Source organism: Tiliqua scincoides, chromosome 4 (genome assembly GCF_035046505.1).
Source record: "Tiliqua scincoides isolate rTilSci1 chromosome 4, rTilSci1.hap2, whole genome shotgun sequence".
Lineage (NCBI taxonomy): Eukaryota > Metazoa > Chordata > Lepidosauria > Squamata > Scincidae > Tiliqua > Tiliqua scincoides.
Window position 1 is genome coordinate 102,068,787 of NC_089824.1, and position 23,944 is coordinate 102,092,730.

Here is a 23,944-nt window from a genome sequence, read left to right on the forward strand (position 1 = left end):
TAAAAGAAATAACAGAAATTAAATTTACTGAAATGAATCACTTTACAAATACAATCAGACATGCATCACTGTTTAACATTACTGGCTTCAGTCCTTGAGCTTTCTGAGCTTTGTTAAGAGATAAGGGTATATGCATGTACTTGTATTGGTCGCCAATAGCAGCAGGCAGAAGGCTTTGGAGATAAGCAAGCTGGCAGAAGTAAAGAGGAACCAGTGTTATTTACATAATCGCACCTCTGCTTCCTGGAGAGGCGTCAAGAGACAGGAATGGCCTCTATTGATCTTTGTTGAACTGGAATACTAAACAACATTAGAAAAGCTTATAAGTAAAGCTTTGATTAATGTTTTCTCCATTAAAAATGTGGAGCAGCTGTGAATTAAATTCTTTACATACAGTGCCAAAACTCAGACAAAAATCTTGTTTTTATAAAAGTATGGTTTTTATTCTAATTTGGATATTATCAAGTGATCTAACTGGCTACTTATTAGAAAACAGTAATACTGGGTACATTATGAAATCTATTCATTTCTGGTCCCATTTGATGATTGCAACTGCTTTTTTTCTTAATGCCATTTTGGTATTTATGAAAACTGTGCTCTTTAAAACTATATAAGTAGATTGAGGGGGCTCAGTCCACTGGGAGCTAGCCTGGCACCCAAATGAAAATGTCTGCTGCGGTGTGCTTTGCATGACCCTTTTTTGCCTTTCTAAGATTGAAGGAGATCTATGTCCTGAATGCTAACCACTTAATCTAGAAAATACAGAATGCCAAACTCGGGTCTGTTTCTGTTCGTAGTTTAAATTTGCTTGTAGTTTGTTTACAGTGTTTAATATCCAACCCCTCATATTTAAACAAAACGTGATCCCCATGCTTCTATCCATTTGTAAAATCTGTGTAGATTGCCCGCTCAATTTTATCCTGTTTCACAGAGAAACTTCCATTGCTTTTAGCATCATTTCTACATTTTGTTTATGAAGCACCTAAAATCACAAGGTGTCATATAAAAATTAAAAATAGTTCAGGTCTTTCTATGCAGGTTTATAATCTAAAAATTAGAGAATTGGCTGACATTGCACATTGATAACATGTAGCATGTTGATATCCTGAGGCTTTATGTATTGGTAGCATAGTGACTAAGAGCCCAATCCTATGCATGCCTACTCAAAACTAAGTTCCATTGTAGTCAATGGGGCTTTCTTATAAGTAATGGTGGATAGGATTGCAGCTTAAGAGACTCATCTGTGAACCACACTGCTTCTAATGGCACCTCTGCAGCGAATTCAATAGGTGCTCTAAGCCAAGTTGCTCCCTTTCAGTCTTCCTTCACCAGCTGCAATATGGGGATACTACTATTTACAGCAACGGTAGACAATGTACAGCCTGCAAGTTGGATCTGGCCCATAATTCCCAAAAGATGAATTCACTAGGCCCGCAGAGTTCCTAAAACCAAAATTGCATATAGTCAGCATTACCTTGAAAATCCCTTACATCTGAGAAATACAGTGTCTCTTTAAAAATTATGAGAGCAGAAAGGAAGTGACACTGACTGAGGGAACAGCAGCTTCCTTCTTACACTCTTTCTCAGGCATGTATTTAGTAAATGGAATGGTGAGCAGAATTACCTGCACTATAAACTGTTCGCTCTGTTTGCCATGTGTATGTATTTGCACAAATAAACTGAGCCTAAGATTCAGGCTGACTGTATACAAATATACCTCTTAGTGTAGTACTACTTTCCATGGCCTTTTAAAGGATGCCATGCAAGCAGACATGGCTAGAGGATATAGTGGTTCTTGGGATCAGTCCACCTATTTATTTTTCTGTTATATGCTGCTTTTCATATAATGCCTAAAGGCAGTGTATAGCATACTTAAATAAAATACAGTAAAAACAGATAAAACAGTTTTAAATCATAACCAATGAGAGCAACAGAATTGCCATTTAAGGGAGCCCCTACTTTCATTCAGTTCTGAAAGTCTAGCAGAACAGCCACATTTTGGCCAGCCAGTGAAAAGCCAAAATGGGACCTTTTAGACCTCCCAGTGTTTCAAAGCCTGGGTACAACCACTTTTCAGTACTACTGAAAAGTAGTACCTTGTGGTGTGTCTTACCAACCTGTCCTGTGGCTTACCAACCAAGTCTCTAAGGCATTGACCCATGGAGCAGATCTTAATAGACAGTAGATCCAAGTGGGAGCAGGCAGACCTTAAGATACCCTGGTCCCAGTATTTGCTCATCTGGACTTTGATCCTTAGTGCACATGCCGCAGGTGTCCATATATCTATTTACTGGTCTTATGAGATGCTCTGCTGAGATAGTGGCATGGAATCTGAACTGAATACCAGTAGGACAAAGATTGGAATAGAGTATAGATGAAATGGAACTTTTGCACATGACATTCTGTGGGCCATTTAGAAGTTATGGTATGGAAAATAACCAGCATGACTGTTCATGTCATATGACAATTTCAGTAGCAGGTGAATCAGTCCTTCAGCATCTTTCTCAAATACAAGACATTAATTTTGCTCCCACAGCCCAAAGCACTGTAGAAGTTAGTGTATATTTATAGGACTGGGCTAGTAAAACCCATATACCTAGAGATTTGGTTAACCTTCTTAGTTGATGGAAACATGAATGTTCTAGAAAAGTAAATCATAATTTGGTCTTCAAATAAGTAATGCAGAGTTACATCCAAGATGTATCTTGGCATAGGCATATGGATTTAAGCTTATGTGGCATCTCAAAATCTGTAACAGAAAACATATTTTTACTATCTAAGTTGTAGTTGATCCCTCAAACAGTTAATTGAAATGGGCACACTTGACTGCTGAAAAGGCTGATCTAATCACAGCCATGTCCAAGTGCATCTGTTCACCATGAGGTCATTCACGTGCATACTAATGATTTGGAAAAAAGCAGAATAATGCTTAGAAAGGATAGAGCTAATGCAGTCCTTTTGCCAGCTGCAGAAAAAGGGAGATACCTGCTTAAATTATTACTTCCATTCTTCTGTCATCCAACTTAAGAAAAATCTAAGCACTGTAATTTCCTGATAAATGGTCAGCTTAATATTATAGCAGAGTCAGGTAGCAGAGCTGTGTTTATGGAATTATGGATATTGCTTTCAAGATTCATGGAACATGAAAGGGTGGTGATAAATTTATCAAGGTTGCTATACTTTTGTTTGCCTAGAGTAGGACAAAATTCCCTCATTGTAATCAAAGCAATGAAAGAACAAACCTATTGTAAGTATATCTTCCATAATACTTTTATTGGTTGGATACTTTAAGGACAACACATAAACCATTTTGTTTTAAATTAGTGCATTTTTAAGATTTTAATGTTTGCTTGCAGTTAATTAAAAATCTGTTTTGTTTCTTTTTCTTAGTTTTATTCACAATCTATTAGACTATCTATTAAACAATCTATTAGACTAATTTAGTTGAATCACCTTTTTCAAGCTGTCTGAATAATGTGATTGTGTTCTATTTTCTTTGTAAGCAGTATCATCTGCTATAGTCAGTCAACAAAACCTTTATTAGGCATAAACATTTGATAGGTGAGGACTCTGTACAGAAATCGTAGAGAGTATAAATCTAAGCATCTGCATATATCCAAGTAAATTTTTGCAGTGCCTTAAAGGCAATATGGCTGTGTATAGACTAGATGTAGTACAGTACTGGCTGTCTTTTGGATGACAAATTTACTGCTGACTTTGGAATTGTAGCATTAAAACCTCATTCTGTGAACACGCATACAGGCATGATACATATTACATGGAGAAAATTTGTGAAAATTTTTTTATTTTCAAAAATTGGATCCTCCTTTTCTTCTTCTGGGACAAGCTTTCCAAACTTAGGGGTGGCAGCAAGTACCACCTTTGTAGGATATTTTGCAAATCACTGCCACCAGAGACATCTGCTCTGCAGGAGAGAGTAGCTTCCTGCAGTTGTCCCTAAAGTGAGAGAGAGGTTTCTCCAGTTGCTGCTGTATCCTGAATTCTTCGTTACCTCCTTCCCCTCCTTCTCACCTCGCTTGACCTGCAGCTCTTGAAGGGGCACAGCAACATTTTGCCACCAGTATACCAGCACCCCAGCCGTCTCCACTTCTGATGGGATCAAGCTAACGAAGCAATACCTTACAGTCACCACTGCAGTTTGATCAAGTACTGCCTGCTGTATCTTGAAGATAGAGTCCCATCTGCTATTCCATTGGTTGGGAAGTTCTACTCTGGGAAACGTGGTGGCTTACAGAAATGAATAAAAACAATCAAAACTGTATCACAGTGGAACTCCAAAAACTGCAAAAAACAGACCCTAACAAAATATTGAACAAGATATAATCAGAGGGACTAGTAAAAATCAGGAGACCTCAAAAAATGCCTGTTGAAAAAGCTAGATCTTAGCTCTATGATGAAACACTAGTGAGGTGGGAGACAAATGCATCTTTGATGGCAAGGAATGGGGGCCACTGCCAACCTAGCTTTGAAGGGCAGCCTGTCTCTTAGATTTTAAAAGATGGATAGAGTCATGTGGAAGAAGGAAGTCCTCAGGTAAGTTCGTCCTAAGCCATTTAATAGCCAGCATCTTGAATCACATCTGCAAACAAACTGGCAAACAATGGAACTGAAATAATGAAGGCCAGGTGTGATATAGTCTTGCATTCACCTTTTGTACCAGCTGAATTTTCCAAGGGATCTTCAAGGGCAGTCCCGTGTAGACTGTGTTGCAATAATCCAGTCATGAAGTCTAAAGCACAAGTCACAGGCTTAGATGTCACTGCAACAGCAATGCTGTTCCAGTGCAAAAGTGTTCCCAAGGTAAGAGTACAAGGCACAAAAGTACCTCAGAAACACACCAAAACATTCCAAAACCATGTTCTGACTAGGATGGAGTGTGGATACCCTATTCAATGAGCCTCCCAACCCATACAGTCTAGGTCCCCTTCTGCGAACCATCACCTCTCTCACAGGTAGCCATCTACTTATGGAAGCCCATGCGCTCCTCCCCCCATGTATATTGCATGTACATTGTACAGGGGGGCCCTTATCTGCGGTTTCACTTATCCACAGATCAGATTGACAGGCCCCCAACAGCATGTGCCCCCTCCGGCGGTGAGGGGAGCTGAGCTCTCCTCACCTCTGGAGAGTCTTTTATGACCAGCAGAGGCCGCATGCATCTGCCCACAGCCTCTGCTGGGCTCAGAATGATATTAGAGGCCAAAAAACGCATTGTCCAGTTTTTGGCCAAAAAGCAGAAGTTATGTTTTTATGCCTTTAAAAGGCTTCCCTGGCCTTCCTAAAGCCTTTTAAAGGCATAAAAACATCACTGCTGGCCTTTAGGCCAAAAACCTGAAGTTGCTTTTTTTTGGCATCTAATCGTCATTCTGAGCCCAACTGAGGGTGGATGCATGCGGCCTCTGTTGGGCTGAGAAGGCCCTCCAGAAGTGAAGGTAACTCAGCTCCCCTCACCTCCAAAGGGTGGGGATGCATTCCTTCATAAGAACATACGCATAAGAAGAGCCCCACTGGATCAGGCTAAAGGCCCATCTAGTCCAGCTTCCTGTATCTCACAGTGGCCCACCAAATGCCTGAGGGAGCACACAAGACAACAGACACAACCTGTGTCCTGGTGCCCTCCCCTGCATCTGGCAATCAGAGGCAACTTGCCTCTAAAACCAGGAGCTTATACATACCTACTATGACTTGTAACCTGTAATGAACTTTTCCTCTAGAAATTTGTCCAATCCCCTCTTAAAGGCATCCAGGCAAGATGCCATCACGACATCCTGTGGCAAGGAGTTCCACAAACTAATTACATGCTGAGTAAAGAAATATTTTCTTCTGTCTGTCCTAACTCTCCCAACACTCAACTTTCATGGATGTCCCCTGGTTCTGGTGTTATGTGAGAGGGAAAAGAGTGTTTCTCTATCCACTCTGTCCATCCCCTGCATAATTTTGTATGTCTCAATCATGTCCCCCCTCAGGCGCCTCTTTTCTAGACTGAAGAGGCCCAAATGCTGTAGCCTTTCCTCATAGAGAACGTGCCCCATTCATAATCATTTTGGTTGCTCTCTTTTGCACCTTTTCCATCTCCACTATATCCTCCTTGAGATGTGGCAACCAGAACTGGACACAATACTCCAGGTGTGGCCTTACCATGGATTTGATGGATGGATATCTCGTATCCATGGTTTCAGTTAACCACAGGGTGTTCCTGATAGGAACCCCAGCTAATATGGGGGCGTGCCTATATGTTGTACATATACTAATTTATATGCTTAAACAACTTTGTCTTAGACTGCTTGTACAGAAGACTTAGATAAGTATCAAACTTAAATTTGCACTTGCACACATCCTCTCATTCAGCTATTTTCACATCTCAGGATGGGGGAGGTCAGTGCCAAAATCTTATCTCTCGATCGGCATTTGACATGTCAAAGAAAAGGTTTCTAACAACCTAATCCTATGCATGTCTACTCATAAGTAAGTTCCATTAGAGTCAATGGGGCTTACTTCCTGGAAAGTGTGTTTAGGATTGGGCTGTTAGTTTTGCACTTAAACTAGGACTTTGATCTATGTCATTTCAAATACGCCAAGTGAACTGTAAGGTAGAACGGAAGCCCACTAGCGCAGTATGTGTTACGTTATGTATAAGGCGTTCCAACAGATGCAAGAGCTCTCCGCATCACTAGAAGCCTAAGCATAATAGGGCAGAACTGTCCCTCAGTTTCTTGCACGTGCCTTGCAGCCTGTACTTCCTTTTTTCCAGGCACCCCATCAACAACTTCTTGAACAAGTTTTCCCTAAAGGACAATTGGAGGTGTTTTAATTTCTTGGGTCACTCACAGTACAGAGTTCAGCCAGGGAAAAGATTGGTCCATTTTCTCCTTCCCTGATGTAGCTTGTAAGCTATTCTGCTATTCAAAATTCTACACTTAGAGTCAGTGTTTAAAAAAATTCACATTAACTATTGTACATCTTTTACAAATAACACGGTTCTAAAGACTTTTTAAAATCAGATTTTATTTAGAATAGAACAGGGTCATGAAGAGTAAAGTAACAGGTGGATTCTAAAGAGGTTTATCAAGGAGAGCTGATATGGTGATATCGAGCTGATACTGACCAGATATTGTTCCAGTTCAGAGGTATATCTGAATTATTTTATTAGGGGGAAGTATTTGAAAATTGTAACCAGATTCATATCAACTGGCATAGAAGTGCCCAAGAAATAAACACAAACAAGTGGTAAGCCATATAAAGTTACAGAAATATTTAGAGTGACACAGTTTATTCCAAAGTGTTTTGACCATCTTGGAACAATCTATGAAGTATATACAAGTTTCTCCTTCTGCAACATATGAAGAAAGAACATTAAATTAAATCCCCTAAAGAAGACTTCTGTTTCACACTACATTGGGTAAAATATCTTCTACATTAAACATTTAGGGTGCAATCCTAACTCCCTGTTAGGCTGATGCAAGTCCCTTGCGCTGGCCCAGGAGGGTCACAAACATGCCGTAAAGCACGTTTGTGCCTTCTCAGAAATTAGCTGGGCCGGAGCCTCTGCACCAATGTGGGGAGGGAAGTTTGCATCGACTGAACTTGGTTCGCGCAGGGGTCTGGGGAGGGCGGGTAGGAGGGCGTTCCAGGGGGCAGGCAGGTGAGGAGTGGGAGGTAGAGCTAGAACCTGGCAGTTATGCCGGATCCCAACCCCAATCCCCAAGCAGTGTGGACTGGCTCGAAGCTGCCCCCATTCTCCTTGGACTTGCGTCACCTCCTAAGGTGGCACAAGTCCGATGGGACCCAGTGAGGCTGTGATGGCTTACCTGGGGTTAATGGAAATAATTTCCCCTTGCCTCTGGCTGAGCCACTTCTGGCCCCAGTCTTGCGCTGGATACTGCACAAGCCTGTATAGCACAAAATAGGATTGCTCTGCATTACTCCTTTTGTGGTTTGCCACTTGTTTTTGTTTATTAGGTTCAGTCCTCTTTTCTGACTGACTGACATTTTCTGACTGAACTGATGTTTTTCTAACTTTCTTTCTATCTTGGCCATGCAAATTAATTAGTCCATTCTCAGATCTGTACAGGAAAACTATTTTGAAATAGTTTAGTTCTAATTCACCAGGGAGTTATTTGTATAACCCCCATTGAAATGTATGGGAGTTGCAGAAGAGCACAACTACATAGTTCCTAGGAGAACTTTTGGGTAGATTTCTCCCCTATACAGTATTTATGTTCTGTTCTGATGGATTGGAGCTTCATATTTTCAGGGCCAAACCAAGACATGTTGGTGCCTGGGATTGAAAATTCATATGAATTTTCTGCCTTGAAGAATTCTCTGCCTTGAAGCCATGTACTTGTCCAACTGAGTTGCACAAACCCAGTTCATTTAAGGGTGGTGTGTGCAGGAAAGCCCTGGTGAATTGTACCCCCATCTATCTCTACTACACTTGCAGCACCCAGAATCCACCATCTGAGGCAGCCACCATCTTGCTCTCTCATAGGGCTATCTCTGCCTGTTTTCAAGCTTTAAACCTCTACCTTTTTAAGACAACCTGAGCTAAATTACATTCATATGTTCCACAAAGTTGTTACATCCCATAGGTAGATTGAACTTCAGTATGATTATATACGGTGGTTGCTATTTCATGTGCCAGAGGAAAAACAGACTTTAAATGAATAGATTTCTACCCTTAATTCTCTTTCGGTGAGTCATCAGTTTTTTCTTTGGTTACCAACCCAAGCCAATAATTTTGCTGTGAATTCTACATATTTTTGGCCTCTCTTGTTCAACCATGTAGCAAACGCAGAATGTTGAATGGTTAAATCCTATCAAATTATCCAAGTTCAGCTGAAACATTTTGGTCACAACTTTTTGAAGTAGCCTTGATTAGTAATACTAACACCACAATCTAATATGTGTTCACTCAGAAGTAAGTCCAGTCTGATTAGATTACAGGCCAACTCTTTGATAAACATGCACGCATACATGTACATTCCAAAATTCACACAGCAACTGTATAAGAACAACATAGTATTTCAGTGAAGAGAATATTTTTACTGGATCAGATGACAAATGTGTTTATTTTTTTTCTAATTGAATTGATTCTTATAGGACCATTGAACTACACACTGTCACCTTCCCACAGCAATTCATATCCATCTTCTGTGTCCATAAACGTGAATGTGTGTGATTGCATTCATTTCTATGACAACAGACTGATACAAACAGAATTATGACTTCTCTAAAGAACCAAGCAGCAGCTGCTCAGAGAAGAACAAAATGTCTTGGGGGCTTTCCAGACGATAAAAACCCCGTTCTTAGTGCCTTTATTCTTGCTATCACCAATCCAGGACCAGTAGCGTGATTCCCATTCCCGAGTAGTGGAAAAGATGGCTAGCCCTGTTGTAACACAATAGCTATCGTTCTGTTTGGATTGAAAAATAGCTAGAAAGGCAAATGCAGTATTTAATCAATATAAAATACAATATGTTGTAAAAGTATTAATATAAGGTAAATATTAAATAAAAAAGTAAAAGGTGCACATAATGGTGAGAATATGCAACCTCTGCAGAAGTAGAACTTTAAAAAACAAACAAACGAAACCTTGACAAAACAGCCTGTTGCTCAAGCGTGGTGACCTCCCAAGCACTCTTAAGAACAGAAAGCTGTGCCACCAGTCACGATAACAAGAAGCACACTAGCAAGGGCAGGAGGGATGGTTTTTTCAGCATTTTATGTTTTCTGCTGGGAGTATGCTGTGTCCCCATACCTGGAGTGGAAATTTGACAGTAAGTTTCTGGATCTCTCACCACATAAGAATAACTATTGGGCTTTATTACACACAAAAAGTTCATTGCGACCCCCATATACAATGTCCCCCATGCTGTCAGCAGAGAAGCTGAAAATCAAGTGGGAGCTACTGGCACAGGACTCTTGTAGTGCTCTTCCAGGTTTATGGAATGGGGAGGGGTTCAGAAGGGGAAAGGGGGGAAGAACACTTTCCCGTTTCCTTGAGCCTTCCCATGCTGTGCTGTATAGACAGAGTGATAGGGGCCAGAGCATTTTATTAATATATAGCAGGAAAGGGATATGATGGTCCTGGAAAAGGTGTTTGTTCCTTTGGAAGCATTCCTATGTAGTGTAGGAAGAAGAGAGTGTTTTTGTATGTTTGTGAACCCCCGACTGTAAACTGTTAGAGGTTTGAACAGGCCGATTCCCTCTGTCTTCCATTTTTTCCTTTCTTTTTTTTTAATCCAACGCTGATGTGCTAATTGGAGCTGTGTGATTTATTGTGCTTTATTTTGATATTTTGTGAGCCACTTAGACCCTTACAGACAGACTGACTGGATAGAAATTGAGTTTTAATCATCTTAACTGTAAAATTTGGTAACATGTTACTTTACACTTTGGGGGGGAGGGTAAGAATGCCTTGTCATACAATTTGTCATTTTGTTTAAGAAATGCTCTCTTAAAGCAGAATGATATGCTGCTGAATTCAAGGTTAGGCCCTCAGGGGACTAGACTCCAGTGACACTTGAAGGAAATCAATTTTTTTCTTTCAGTGTCACCAATGTAAACCTATTTGCTAAAATTACCAACAAGTGAGGTGTGGAAGAGAGTCTGTATTTGGTTGTTCTGTACCAGACTCTTTCCTATGCAGAATATAATGCAATTGCAGACAGCAGCTGCCCACTTCATTTGCTTACAGTGGAAGATAAGCTTGTCCACTCTGCATGCGCTGTGTGTGGCATACTTCTTTCCAATGCATATGTATGCATAAGTATGTATGCATCCTTCTCTCTATAGAGAAACATTTGTTTAAATGTCCAGTTTGTACCTCACCTTTTGGCCCAACCTGACCCTCAAAGAAGTTTGCCATTATGCATCCTGAAGCAAACTGAAAGCAAGATTACGAAAAAAAACCACTGATAAGAATGGCCTCTGGGCTTATTTATTTTTATATGTTGCATTTTGTTAGAAACAAAAAGTCCAGCACTGTTCTCTAGGAGGCAAGTATTTGAGGATCAAAATGCTTAATGATCTCGAAATCAATGTCCAAAACAAAAGAAATATGTGGCTTGTGGCTTCTCTTTAGTTGCCTATTGTAGCTGTTTGGCCCATTGCCCAACAAGATGAGGACTTTACCTACAATGATATTGACTAGAATTTGCCATTTATTTAAACACTGTTCATCCTATCATACTTGCAGTGGATGTATATGAAGGGAGCCAGACTACAACAAAAAGCCCCATCTTAATGTTCTGATCTTTCACTAGACTGATTGTACAGCCCCTGGGTAGCTACAGACTATACGTGCATCCGCTCTTTGCTCTTTCTTCCCTGTAAGGGATGCATACAGTTTGGAATTGTCCGGTGTGAACACCCACAGGTCTGGACTGCAGCTTGCTGTCATGATCCCACTTGCTATCATGAAACCTCCTTGCAGGTTCAGTTCTTTGAACAGTGCTAATGTCAGAATCTCACCAACCCCACACATTCCTACCAAGTGAAAATGTAAAGGTAGGAACTAAATCACATTTGCACATAAAGTAGGTTGTGTGCTGGTACAGGAAGTGCTTTTTGCTCCAATCTAGGAACTACATGCATATGAAGAGTTAATGCTCCATATATAGCTTCTCTGCTCAATACAAGCCTGCATTTATAACATGTAGACCACCTAATGTCTAGTTATTTTTAGCTCTTAGGCTGTTGTACGGAGCTGGGAGAGCATATGCAAGTCAAACTGGAGGGATGGAATATAATGCAGATACTATATGTATTGTGCAGGGGAAGAAAATGACGGATTCAGTGTTTTCTATCACTGTTTCCAAACTCTTAATTTTCAATCAGTAGTGGGGAAACATAATGTACCTCCTACATCTAACTCCGTAATTATGCTGATGTTCATCAGTTTCAATTCCAAATGCATCAGCAGCATAGCTCGTGTTAACTTGCACAACTTGTGTGTGTGTGTGTGTGTGTTTCTCTTCCATTAATAACTCTGGGTAAGCAATGTGTACAAGGCTGTCATTAGAGCAGCAGGTGCGCTATTCCCGTACTTACATGATTTTGTGTTCTTTCCCTTCAGATTAAAATATATAAAGATCTCATTACAGTAATTGAGAAAGGTAAGAGGCTGCTCACATGGCGTCATGCTCAATTTACTAACCAGATTCCTTCTGTTGCTTGCATCAGGCTGAAACAGCCCTCACTTCATCTGGGTTGGTCTCTTCCTTTTTCCCTGGGTGCTGCACTTGAAACAAGTGACCCTTGCGATGCCCACCCAGTGAAGCAGCAGTGCTCAGAATCCTCCTGCTCGCTCTCTTTGCCCCTGCATGTCTAAGCTTCCCTGGAAAGCACATATTTTTTTCTTTCTTCTGCTCCTGTTTGCTTCAGGCAGAATCTGACACCAACACCTGCCATAGTGGAAAATGTCTTTGTTGCTTTGCACTTTTGTTTGAATTGCTGCAGGGGAGCCAATGGGAGTTAAGTCCATTTACTTTTCTGTCGCCTAAGCACCATGGAATAGGATCTTGAGATGGTGCCGATAAGGAGCGGCACGTGCTGTGCTGGCCCTTTGAGTTAGCTCGGCTTAATAAGGGGCTCTTTTTCTGGGGAGGGCAGATTGCTGAGCTTGAGCCTATGAATGGAACAGCTGGGGGAGGAAAAAAGAAACAAAAGGGGGAAAACACAGGCTGCCCTGAACCTGGCAATTGGGGGGGCCGTTTCGGAGCTGGAGAGCAGGCTGGCCACACGCCAGGTGTGACCTTTGCAGCCTGCTTGGTTCTGCTTGTTTGGGTAATTTCCAGTGCAGGGCTGAAAAGGAAGGAAGCTGCCCGCAGCAGAGCAGAGTGTGGCTGGCTGGGCTCCGTGGCTGGCTGGGCTGGGCTGGGCTGCTGAGGCTCTGAATTAACTCGTGCACAGCCAGCTCCCCGATGAGTGGATCTGAGGAGGCTTCAAGAATATCCTGTCAAAGGGCCAGCTCATCACGTTGATGGATGCTTTTCTACTGCATTCATACATCAGCTGGAAAGCACCCCTGCCTAGTTAGTCCTATTTTCCAAGTTAGATTACCTTTTAGTAAGCAGTGATGGCTAACTGGTATCCCTAAGGGAGGGCAAAGCATATATGCACCAAAGGCTGGTATGTTTTCATTAATCATAATTTTTAACCCATTTACACTCAGATTCTAAGCACATTATTTGGAAGCAGTTCAGTTGACATCAGTGAAATACGCTTCCTTTGGTGTGTTCAGGGTCCTGATGTATGTCTTCCAAATCCAAGAAGTTAAATTTTGTTGTGAAACGCCCTCTTGTGAAGATGTTTTACAAAGATTTAGATAAAAACTATGTCACCTGCAGACTGAACACTCTGAAAACTTTATAGTCATGTGCTAGTCATTTATGTGTTATCTCTGTCTCTGTTTGGGGGGGGGGGCATTTATTTTCGCTAAAGTTCCATGTTTCCTCAGAAGAAAAAAATCCAAGCAATTAGGACTTGTGCTAGATGGTTTACAAGTTGAATAATTATAATATGTGTAAAACAGACTTTATCTTCTCCAGCTGTTTTCTTCCCATCAATCAAGACCTGTTTAAAGGCAGGCTATGAGGCTGATTGCATAGTTGCACACCAGGCAGAAGAAAGTTTTGACTGATGGAATGCACAGCCTTGAAAGGCTGATGGAATTTTATGAGTGATTGCAAAGGTTCAGGTGTGGCTGTCCTTTCTTACACACGCTTGCTTGTTTGCATTGCACAGCGTTTCATATGCACAGGAGTGCTCTTGTTGGATGTTTGCATGAATCTTGCTTGAGCTTGCTCATTTGGGAAAAACGGTATTATTTGGACCATCTGTCACTCTGCTTGGCTGCAGGAATGTAAAACACTACACCCTTCCTTTCTTCTTTTAAGGAAAGTGAAGTACCTTTCCAGTTCTATCAAAGCAAAAAAGTAATTGTATTTATGGTTGTCTTTTTTGGTTGATTTAATTTTTTCATTCCAATAGCTCACTTAGGTATAAATACAGGTAAGTAAATAATTGGAATTTTTGCTTTAGAATATACACCAAGGTGAGAAATGAAGTAATAAAATATCTCAGGAAAAAAATTTAACTACTTTCATTTCTTTGCCTCTAATGTGATACCTGGTAAAGTAAGATGAGTGCAGATTTCTAGCACTATTTGATTTGTGTGATGCCTTCCAATATTGTTTCTGCTGATTTTATCAATCTGCCTTTTAAACTCTCACAGCACAAACCAAGAGTGGCATTCTTGTGCAGAAGGACACAGATCTTGTGTGATCTGGTATGGAAAACAAATTCCTGGGTTGAGCATGTGCTCAGAGGCACCCTGCTCTTTGATACCACATTCATTCATTCATTCATTCACATCCTGCCTTTCCCATGCTGAGACAAATCCCCAAGGCGGCATATACATTTGCCCACCCCCCCATGGTTGGCATCTGGCTCCAGTTGATGGACATCATGGTTCTAGTAAAAAACATAACAGATGATCCCACAAGTCTGAATCTGCCCCTCTACTTCAAGCCAGGTGGCTCCAGTAAGAGTTGCAATGGGATCCTGTAAGCACTGGGCATTATTGGCGCACCTTTATCTGGTAACCTGAATAAGCCTGTTACGTTTCCTGGCTGTCAAACACACTGACACACTCTGAGTTGCAAACTGCCCTTCCATTACCACCCTGCTACCAAATGGCAAATTGCCATTCCACTACTGTCAACTTTATCTTAGTTTTCCCACAGCAGAAATTTCACATGTGATGGACTAAAATAAACACGCAAGGGAAGTATGTTACATTTTCTAACGAAAGCATAAATTTAATTATTATTTAATACTCTACATTTAAAGACCAACTATACATGTAGCCGAATGACCCATTTAGAGTAGAAAAAGCCACTTATGATGGAAGCATTCAGGAATGAAAAAGACTTTCTCTATTCCTCCCCTACAAATTGTCCCTCACCCCATGGCTCCTTTAAGTTTTTAAATAAGTATTTTTCCCACATTTAAAATCTGTTGGGGGGGGAGCTACTGGGAGGAGCAGTTCGGAAGCAAGGAGTTCATTAACTATTCCCTGCAAGTTCTCCATTCATAATTGTCCCCATCAGAAGTGAATTTTATTTATTTTATAAGATTTTTATTCTGCCCTGTCCCTACCCTGAAATGCCCAAATTTTGCCCAAGTTCTTCTAAGGCTTGAGCAGTACAGTAGAAAAGTAGTACTTGACAATTCTTTATATGGAATGCAGTGGCAGCCTAAGGGGTTTACTTATGAGTAAATCAACGGGGCAGGAGAGCTCCAAACTGTCTTCTTTGTTTTTTTAAATGGTCCATTTTCTCCAATCTGCACCTGAGAGAATGAGTGCAGATCTACTGGCTGGATGTTCCAGGCAGCTGGTTGGAATCTTTCCAGCCCTAATAAGGTGCTTTCTCTAGAATCACTGGTAGACCTGTCCCTAGTCAGCAGACCCAATGTTTCTGCATCATGTGTTATCACACAGAAGTTATGATCCTCTTTAAAGAGGAACTTGCTTTCCTATAGCCAAAGTAAGTAGTGTAACACTAGGCAGTGGTTCCATCTGGAATCTAATGCTGATGTAATAGCTTTTCCTGGTACATATCCTGGGGTGATAGCCAGTAAACGTGCTTTAAGTCTACTTAGTAATTCATATTTTAGGGAGCTTACTGTATGCACAAATATTAGCACTTTGCAAACATACCTCCTACCACCTTAAAATAGTCTTTTCTCCTTACTGTTGTGAACTGCCTAAGATATACAGGACGATTAACCCCTTAATAGGGGGCAAGGCTTTGTTGATGCAAAAGATAGCAAAGACTCTGTCTAGTCATGAAAGAGCTTGATATATTATAGAAGGTGAAGCAATGATGGACTGCTTTATGCTGTCGGGAGAGAGGCTAGGGATGCTTCGGGGATTGAAATGTGGGTACATAATCACTAAACTTTTGAGCTAACTCATTAAAATGAATGGGAAGGAGATTGCCTAGGACTGCTGTTGGTCAGAGGTGGCAAGGGCTAGTTGCCTGACAGACAGAGATATGGAAATGGGTGTGGGGAAAAAACCCTTTAGGGCTTGTGAAAGCACCACCCCAATAACAATAATACAGGCTGTCAGGTCTAGGAGTAGGGCCTTTTTAATATTTCACCTTGGGTTTCCAGACTGCTTAAGATCCTGTTGAACAGCATCTAATCTGTTGGTTCATAAGAGCTTAAAAAAGAGCCACGCTGGATCAGGCCTAGGGCCCATCCAGTCCAGCTTCCTGTATCTCACAGTGGTCCACCACAGTGGTCTCTGGAGTGCTCAAGAGAACAAGATATCTATCTGTATTGCAATTATTCCCAAACTGTGAGCCATGGCTCCCTGGGCAGTCACGAAATCCTTGCAAAAACCCACTGCCCTATACAATGTATAGGATTGTAGCCCTAATGGGGAGCTGTGGCCAGTGGCCCAGTAGATCAAGCAAGTTGCCAGGCAAAAAAAATTTGGGAAAACTGCTGTATTCTGTTGCTGCTCCTTTGCACCCTGCATTCAGAGAGAGGCTACCTCTAAAGACTGGAGGCTGCATACAGTCATCATGACTTGTAACTGGTGATGGACTTTTCCTCCATAAATCTGTCTCATCCCCTTGTAAAAGAGTTGCAGGCCAGGTGCCATCACAATGTTCTGTTGCAAGGAGTTCCACTAATTATGTGTTGGGTAAAGAAATATTTCCTTTTGTCTGTTCTGACTCTCCTGCCAGTCCATTTTAATGGATGTGGTTCTGGTATTTGTACAAGAGGGAGAACTACCCTATATCAATCTCATGTATGATTTCATATGTCTCAGTTCCGCCCATTAGGTGCCTTCTTTCTACACTGAAAATTCCCCAAAACATGTAACCTTTCTTTATAAGGGTGCTGCCCCAGACTACCTATGATTTTGGTTGCTCTCTTTTACACCTTTTCCAGTTCCACTGTATTCAAAGATTCAAAATCTGTGCCCCAGAAATGAAAGTATGGGTGACTTGGGTATTGAAAATATTGTTTAATATGCTTGGTTAGTTAGAACTGTTGCCTGAGTGTGTGACCACATTATGGCAGACCCACCTTCTGTAGATATTTTTCCAGTCTCATCCTAGCTTTCCTGTCATGGTAAGCAGGCGTGTAGATACAACATGATGTGACTGGGCTGTGGCACAAACATATCATGTGATTAGGTCATGAATTGCCCTGCTGTTTCCTCAAGGTGAAAGAGATTATGCATAGATGAAAAGCTTCATCTTGCAACACAGATAAAATCTTTATCATTTTTTAAGTATAATTGTGAAGCCACTTTGGACCACTCTTTTTAGAGGAGACATAAATATTTTGACAAATCAAAGCACTTGCAGTGGTAGGATGGGAGCATTTAGGGTTCATTGATACACATCAAAGTTTTCTACTGTTGACAGGATTCTCCATTCTCACAAGGAATTTGTCTGTAGTACTTCAATTGTAATAGAAAAATTATATATGAAAGAGTTGCAGGTAAATGGGCAACATTGTTTAAAAGCACTTTACTAAGAGAGCTGATGAAATGGCTTTTGCACTTGCAGAAGCCTCTTGAGACACGTCAAAGCCACAGTAGCAACAACTGTGCTCGATTGCAGCATGCATTTTTCTATTCCTTCGGGCACTGATTATAATTGAACCAGGGGACGAGCAGAGTTGCATGCTCGCTGTCTTGCGTACATACAGACACGCACATGTACAATAAATGTTCTTGCTACCTTTTTAGTTAAATAATGTTTTGTTAGAGAGATTTACTTCTGAATACTAGTCATCATAGGCCTTTGGGGAATGACTGATTGGGAACTTAAGTAAAATGGCAACACTCCTATGAAATCCTGAAATGAAATGTAGGAGTTAAATTTCGGGACAGCCCCTGTAAATAAGGCACATGATATAATTATTATCTCAAACATGCATTGTATGGAAAACAACAACAAGCCCTTAGTGCTAAGTTACACAAGACTGCAAGTTGTCTCTCCCCTTGAAGTTGTTGTTGACATGAAGGAGGGCTCAACCGTTATTAACTGAAAAAACCAGTTTTGTTTGAGATATTAATCTCAAACAAAAAACTTCTGGTTTTTTCAGTTAATAACGGTGAGCTAATGAACGGTGAGTCATTACTGTGAGCTATTCAGCAGATACCTTGAAGCTTGCAATGTTGTAGTAACAATTCATGCCAAGTGTTGTATTGTGGACTATCCTAGGCAGTGGCTGACGTGCCTGTCTCCAGAGAGAAGGCACAGCACTCTCCAGGCAACTCTTGAAGATGACTTAGATCTTTTGGTCTAGACACATTTCCCCAAGTTTCACTTTGCCAAAGCACGTGCTAGGATCTGACGTCAGGCTTACTCTGATACACCTGAGCACTCTGCAGCCTGTGCAGATGTAAAAGGCAACAAATGCTTGGCTAACCTTTGCACAGAAGTAATTCCACTGGTGATGCTGCCTCTGTAGTTTCATGTGGGCATGTTGTTCTACAAATTGCATCATGCGGCAGCAGCTGAACTTCTGCAAGGCAGTCTGGCATAATAAGCAATACTGTTAGGAATAGGCATTGTTGTCCTTGACTGTAGTCAGTGGTTACTTGGCTAAAGTTTTTGGTGATTGGAGGGGGCTGTGTTAAAGCAGCACAGTTTGTGCAAAGTTACGCAAATGGATGGGATTGGATACTTAGGAAACATTTCTAACAGGGCACTCCCTTGTGCCTCCTCAGAAGTAAGCCCCACTGACTTCAATGGAACTTACTCTCAGGTAAGTGTAATATTGGATTGCAGCCTAAAGCAATGACAGCAGCTGAGCCAGAGACCCTTCATTGTACCTGCTGATTGACAAGGCTTTTGTACAGGAGATGGTCTCCCCCCTCCCCCCAACACACTTACCTTTTTTTCAGCTTGAAAACTCTGGTTTTTCTGGCACTGGGTCCTCAGGAGAGGATTGCAGCAAAATAGTGTCAGGCCCATCCTTCCTCTTATGTTACCTTTCTACATGTACTGAATTTTTAAACTTGAGTGAACACAAAAACATGCATTCTCTCACCTCCGCTCTGAAGTGGACAGGCTCAGAAGGGCTATACGTGTGCTGTCTCTGAACTTATATTTCAGCTCGTTCTGTGATCAGGTGCTGTTATTTGTTAGTGCACTCACAGTCTTTATAACTTTGGGAGTTTGACTATTTTCCAATGATCTACTTTGTACTGGATACACGAAGATACTTACAGCCACAATCTGTAACTGTAGAAAGGGGCAAGGGAACAGACATAATGGCACCAAATTGTTGGCATTTCTGCTTGTAAAGAGAAAAGCTGGTGCAGGAAGCACCCATGGAGATAAATTGGGCCAGTACAAATCTAATCTAGATTCTACTTCTATTTTTTGTTCTTGCCCCAAATAATTTATTCTTAGTAAATGCACGTTATATATTTCTTAACCAGTTATCATATAGATATAAATGTTGTTTTAAAAACACTTTTTTGTTCTAACAAGATTTTCTGTATTTTGTTTTTAGGCTGTCTCACTACAAGTCTGAGTGTTGATCTTACGGCATCTGTAGGGACAGAGTCAACAGAGCAGATGGCACCAACGCTAACAAGTGCCACAAAAAGCAAACTTTCTGGGAAGTTGCGCCGCTCTGCCAGTGCTCTCAGCAAATCTTCCAATTAAAGCACTTACATAGCTGAAGACAATTTAAGGAGACATTTCCTTCACAATCTCCCTTAAATCATTATACTCTGTCAGTGGAAGTGGTAACTTTTGGAGGCTGAACAATGAAGTACTTTTGCCATGAAATAAGAGTTCCTTAAGTTTCAAACATAAATGTTCACTTTGATCATCTGAGTTATGCAATATGCATCTCAGTTGATCGTTCTTGCTATCAGGGCAACGATCAGGAGCTCTTTCGGCAAGTTTACTATTTGACTGTGATAAATTACTTCTTTTCTTCTTGCTTTATTTAACAATTGCAATTGCACATCTCAGGAAGAGGATGCTGAAGAATAATTGAAAACGCAACTAATTTTCTGACTGTGACACAATTCTATAATTAAAATTTAGTGTCAGATGCTAAGTGATGGCTTATTTTTACTTCTGCTAATGAAGAGTCCAGTTTCACTAAAGTGAAGCATTTTTAAGTCCCGGTGATGTCAGTGGGGGAGCTGAGTAAATGCCTCATCCTTTCCCACTGCAATCAATGGGACTAAAGAGTTTCACTTTGACTGGATCCTGCCTAGGCTTCCTTCTTTAAATATGGATGGAAGAATGAATGATTCTGCTGTTCTGCATCTCTTCAGGCATTTGATTTCTTTTCCATTATTTGTCAATATTGTTATGCACATAACAAAGGATGCTTAAGTAACTTCTGAATTATCTATATAGAAAAATACTGATAGCTGAATAAAACAGCAAGCATGAGATTTAAGTTGCTTGATTAACATTTTATTTTATGCACAACACAAGGTTAATATACCATGTAAAATCTTTATTTAAGTTAGATGGCACATGCCAGAATATTGGAGAACCAGCTCAAGAGTTCCTGTTTCTAAATTTTTTTGAGATAAAGTTGGACCAAAATCAGTTACTCTCCTGTTACGCAATTAGCTGCTGTAATCTGGTTTAATTCTGTCTAAAAGCACTTATTATGTAATAAATATAGAATGGCCTTCTCAGTCGACCTATGGAAAAAATATGGTTCAACGTAATGTTTGCCAAGGCTTTTTATCTTGAAATCAATCCAGAACAGCTCGACAGAGTGTATGAAAATAAGATTGGTTCACCCACACGCTGGCAATATCTCATACATACAGCAGAGCCATATTAAGGTTCAAGTACCCTTCCCACTAGTCATAGATCCTTCTTTGTGAACAAGTACATTTTTATGCAAGTAGCCTTGCTATGTGATCAGATCCACCAGTTTTTACTGGCGCAGTGGAAGAGGGTGAACATGGATCCCACACCATACCTCCCAAGGCCATGTATGAACATGTCTTATCTTCATTTTATGTGTGTAGTGAGGAACACCATTGGTGGAGCCAGTCACACTGGCCTTTCCTGACTCCAAATTTCAAAATATTACTGCAGTGGCTTGAGAAGCTCCCCGAACCCTATAGTAACATATGAAGTAACATGTTTACTTTTTCAGGCCTGTTTACCAAGCTATAGTCTATTTGCTACTGGTTAAATGTTGCCATGTATAGTTCAATGTAGATGGCTTGGTTTTCATCAGCTTCATTTTTACAGTCATAAATTAAGTTTTATAGTACTCAGTATAGTGTCAGGAACACTAGTGCATACAGTGCTTCGAGTTGTTAAAATCAATGACTAATTCCTCTTTGTTCTGGTGTGGAGGAAAAAATCTAAAAATTACTGTGATTTAATGTAGATAAGAAAATATAGCACATGCTACTTTTTTTAAATCGTGCATGACTTGAAGCAAGTAAGGAGTGTTGCTAGTCACACTTTAAAGTTGAAAGTATCCTTAATTCTATATGTGACTTGAAGGTTTTGGAAACTATACTAGATAAAAACAACCAAATGTTTTGCTCAGTTAAAACCACTCAGTGATTAACAGCGCCATCCTACCTTGGCTGGAACAGGCAAGCCAGGAGGCCTGCACTGTATCCAGCGCAAGATAGGGCCCCAAAGTGGCTCAGCCAGAGGCAAGGCAAACTCTTCCACTTACTCCCAAATAAGCTACTGCAGCCCCAATAGGTCTCCTCGACTTGCACCACCTCTGGAGGTGGCATACGTAAGAGGAGAGCAGAGCGGCTTGTAGCTGTTCCACGATGCTTGGGATTGGGGGATCCAGCATATCGGCCAGGTTCCAGCCTTGCCTCCCACTCCCTGCCTGCCCACCCCCAGGACTGCTCTCCACCACCCTCTGCCTACCCTGGAACACCTCCCTCCCACCTCCTCCCCTCCCCACCACTCCAGAGCCTTGCGTCGGCCGATCTCAGCCAACACAAGGCTCCCTGTCAAAGTCAGTACCGAGGCTGGATTCAGCCTTCATGGGTCGACACGCATCCCTGCACCAGTCCAGCTGACTCCTGAGGAGGTGCAAGTGTGCTTTACAGCATGTTTGCAACCCTCCTGGTCCAGCTCAAGGGACTTGCACCAATCCAAGGGTGCCTTAGAATTGCATCCTATGAGTTTGCTGAAAATAATGCATTAAAAAATTACCCAACGAAGGCCATTTAGGTTAAGTTTAAACAAAATTTCATTTTTTCCCCAGTATTCATTAAACTTTGATGCAATAAAAGCAACAGTAATTAGGACCAACATTGCTAGAAACTAGCGGTGTGTAAAAGGCTTGCTCTGTTGAAGCCAATGGCCCTCCAGTGCAGAACTTTCCATGACACTTAAAGGAAGACAGCAGCCCTAATTCGTATTTATAGGTATGGTGTAAGCTGTGAAGACTCAGAGGGTAATCATCACTGAATTGACTTTTGGCAGCTGCTGTGGCTTCCCTGAAATGAATGTCCTCCCCCCGCGCATGTGTGGTGTGTATAGTTTTTGACCTTAATGAATTTTGAGATTGGCCAGTTGGAGGAAGGGAGGAAAAATTTGCGCCCTTTCTCTGTGATTTTTCTTTGTTCTCAGGTCTACTTTAAACCATCTGTGTGTCTGATGTACAACTTGTTTGGGATTTTTTTGTTTTGTTTTAACACCAAAATGCAATTCTAAACTGTAATATGTAGTGTCCATATGTGTATCTTAACCTGAAGGAATTCTTTCTTCCTAAAAGTTGGACTACTTGCCCCAGTGGCAGCTGTTTTTTTTTTTAATCTTAAGTCTTGTGAATATATATATTTAGAGAATATACATTTTCATGTCTGCAGTTTATTTATTCTTAGCAAAAAAAAATTGAAAGCTATATTTTATGATAATACCTAAAACTAGTAATAAAATTAGGTTGGAACTTGAATCAAACAACTGAGTACCAAGAAAATTTCTGTTTGAGCCACTTCCTTCAAATTAAACACACAATCTTCTTTTGTGAAATTCATGTTCTTCCTGCTAATGCTGGCAACATGTTAATACTTCTGGTTACTGTTAACTTCCTGATTGAAATGCTCAGTTTTGCTTTCTAGTTGTGACCACACAGCGAATTAGGAAAGTAAGCCTTGTGTACTTAATAGTTGTGTTTCTTTTTTAAATAATTTTGGCTGAGTTCATGACGAATAAACTAGTCATTTTTACACCAAATACACTAGTCATTTTTACAAGAGAATATTAATTATACATGAACTTAAGTAAAACTGAGTGACTAAACAGGACTGCAACCAAGTTTTCTTGCATATGTACTAAAGAGTTCCTAATTATCTGCATTTCTGCTACAACTTTGCAAGTGATTGTATAAGCAGCAAACAGAAGCCTTTAAACTAGGGATACAAACTACACTTGAATGTTTTAGCCTATCATTCATGCATATCATTCTTTTCTCTCAGAAGTTTTTGGGCAAACTAGCACATACAAGTACTCCATTTCTTTGCCTTGGCACAATTTAGTGTTTGTAATGTAGTTCTTATTTGAATTCTGCCTTAAAGTATTGTCTTAAAGTTATGTCAGAATGCCAGATGCAAGGGAGGGCACCAGGATGAAGTCTCTTCTTATCTGGTGTGCTCCCTGGGGCATTTGGTGGGCCGCTGTGAGATACAGGAAGCTGGACTAGATGGGCCTATGGCCTGATCCAGTGGGGCTGTTCTTATGTTCTTAAAGTAGCAGCTGTGTTAATCAACTATAAGGAGACCATATCAGCCCCTGTACTTAAAAAATCAGTTCCTAGCACTTTCCAATCCCTGCTGAGCAGATTTTGGGTTATCATGGACTCTTTGTAATTGGTACTTTATGTAAACGAAAGGTGTCCCAGGTCTGATTTG

General features: G+C 40.8%; 1 protein-coding gene across 4 annotated transcripts in view; it reads left to right on the forward strand.

The window, feature by feature from the left end:
• Positions 1 to 23,237, forward strand: part of RALGAPA2 (Ral GTPase activating protein catalytic subunit alpha 2) — a 190,102-nt gene extending 166,865 nt beyond the window's left edge. For 3 of the 4 annotated variants that reach the window (XM_066622982.1, XM_066622983.1, XM_066622985.1), the window contains 2 exons: positions 12,098 to 12,137; positions 19,579 to 19,623. In XM_066622982.1, coding sequence (XP_066479079.1) covers positions 12,098 to 12,102 — 5 coding nt within the window. In that variant the 3' untranslated portion in view covers positions 12,103 to 12,137; positions 19,579 to 19,623. Of the gene's footprint in view, positions 1 to 12,097; positions 12,138 to 19,578 lie in introns of all 4 variants that reach the window. The other variant, XM_066622986.1, reaches the window with a different exon arrangement.
• Positions 23,238 to 23,944: the final 707 nt, after the last annotated feature.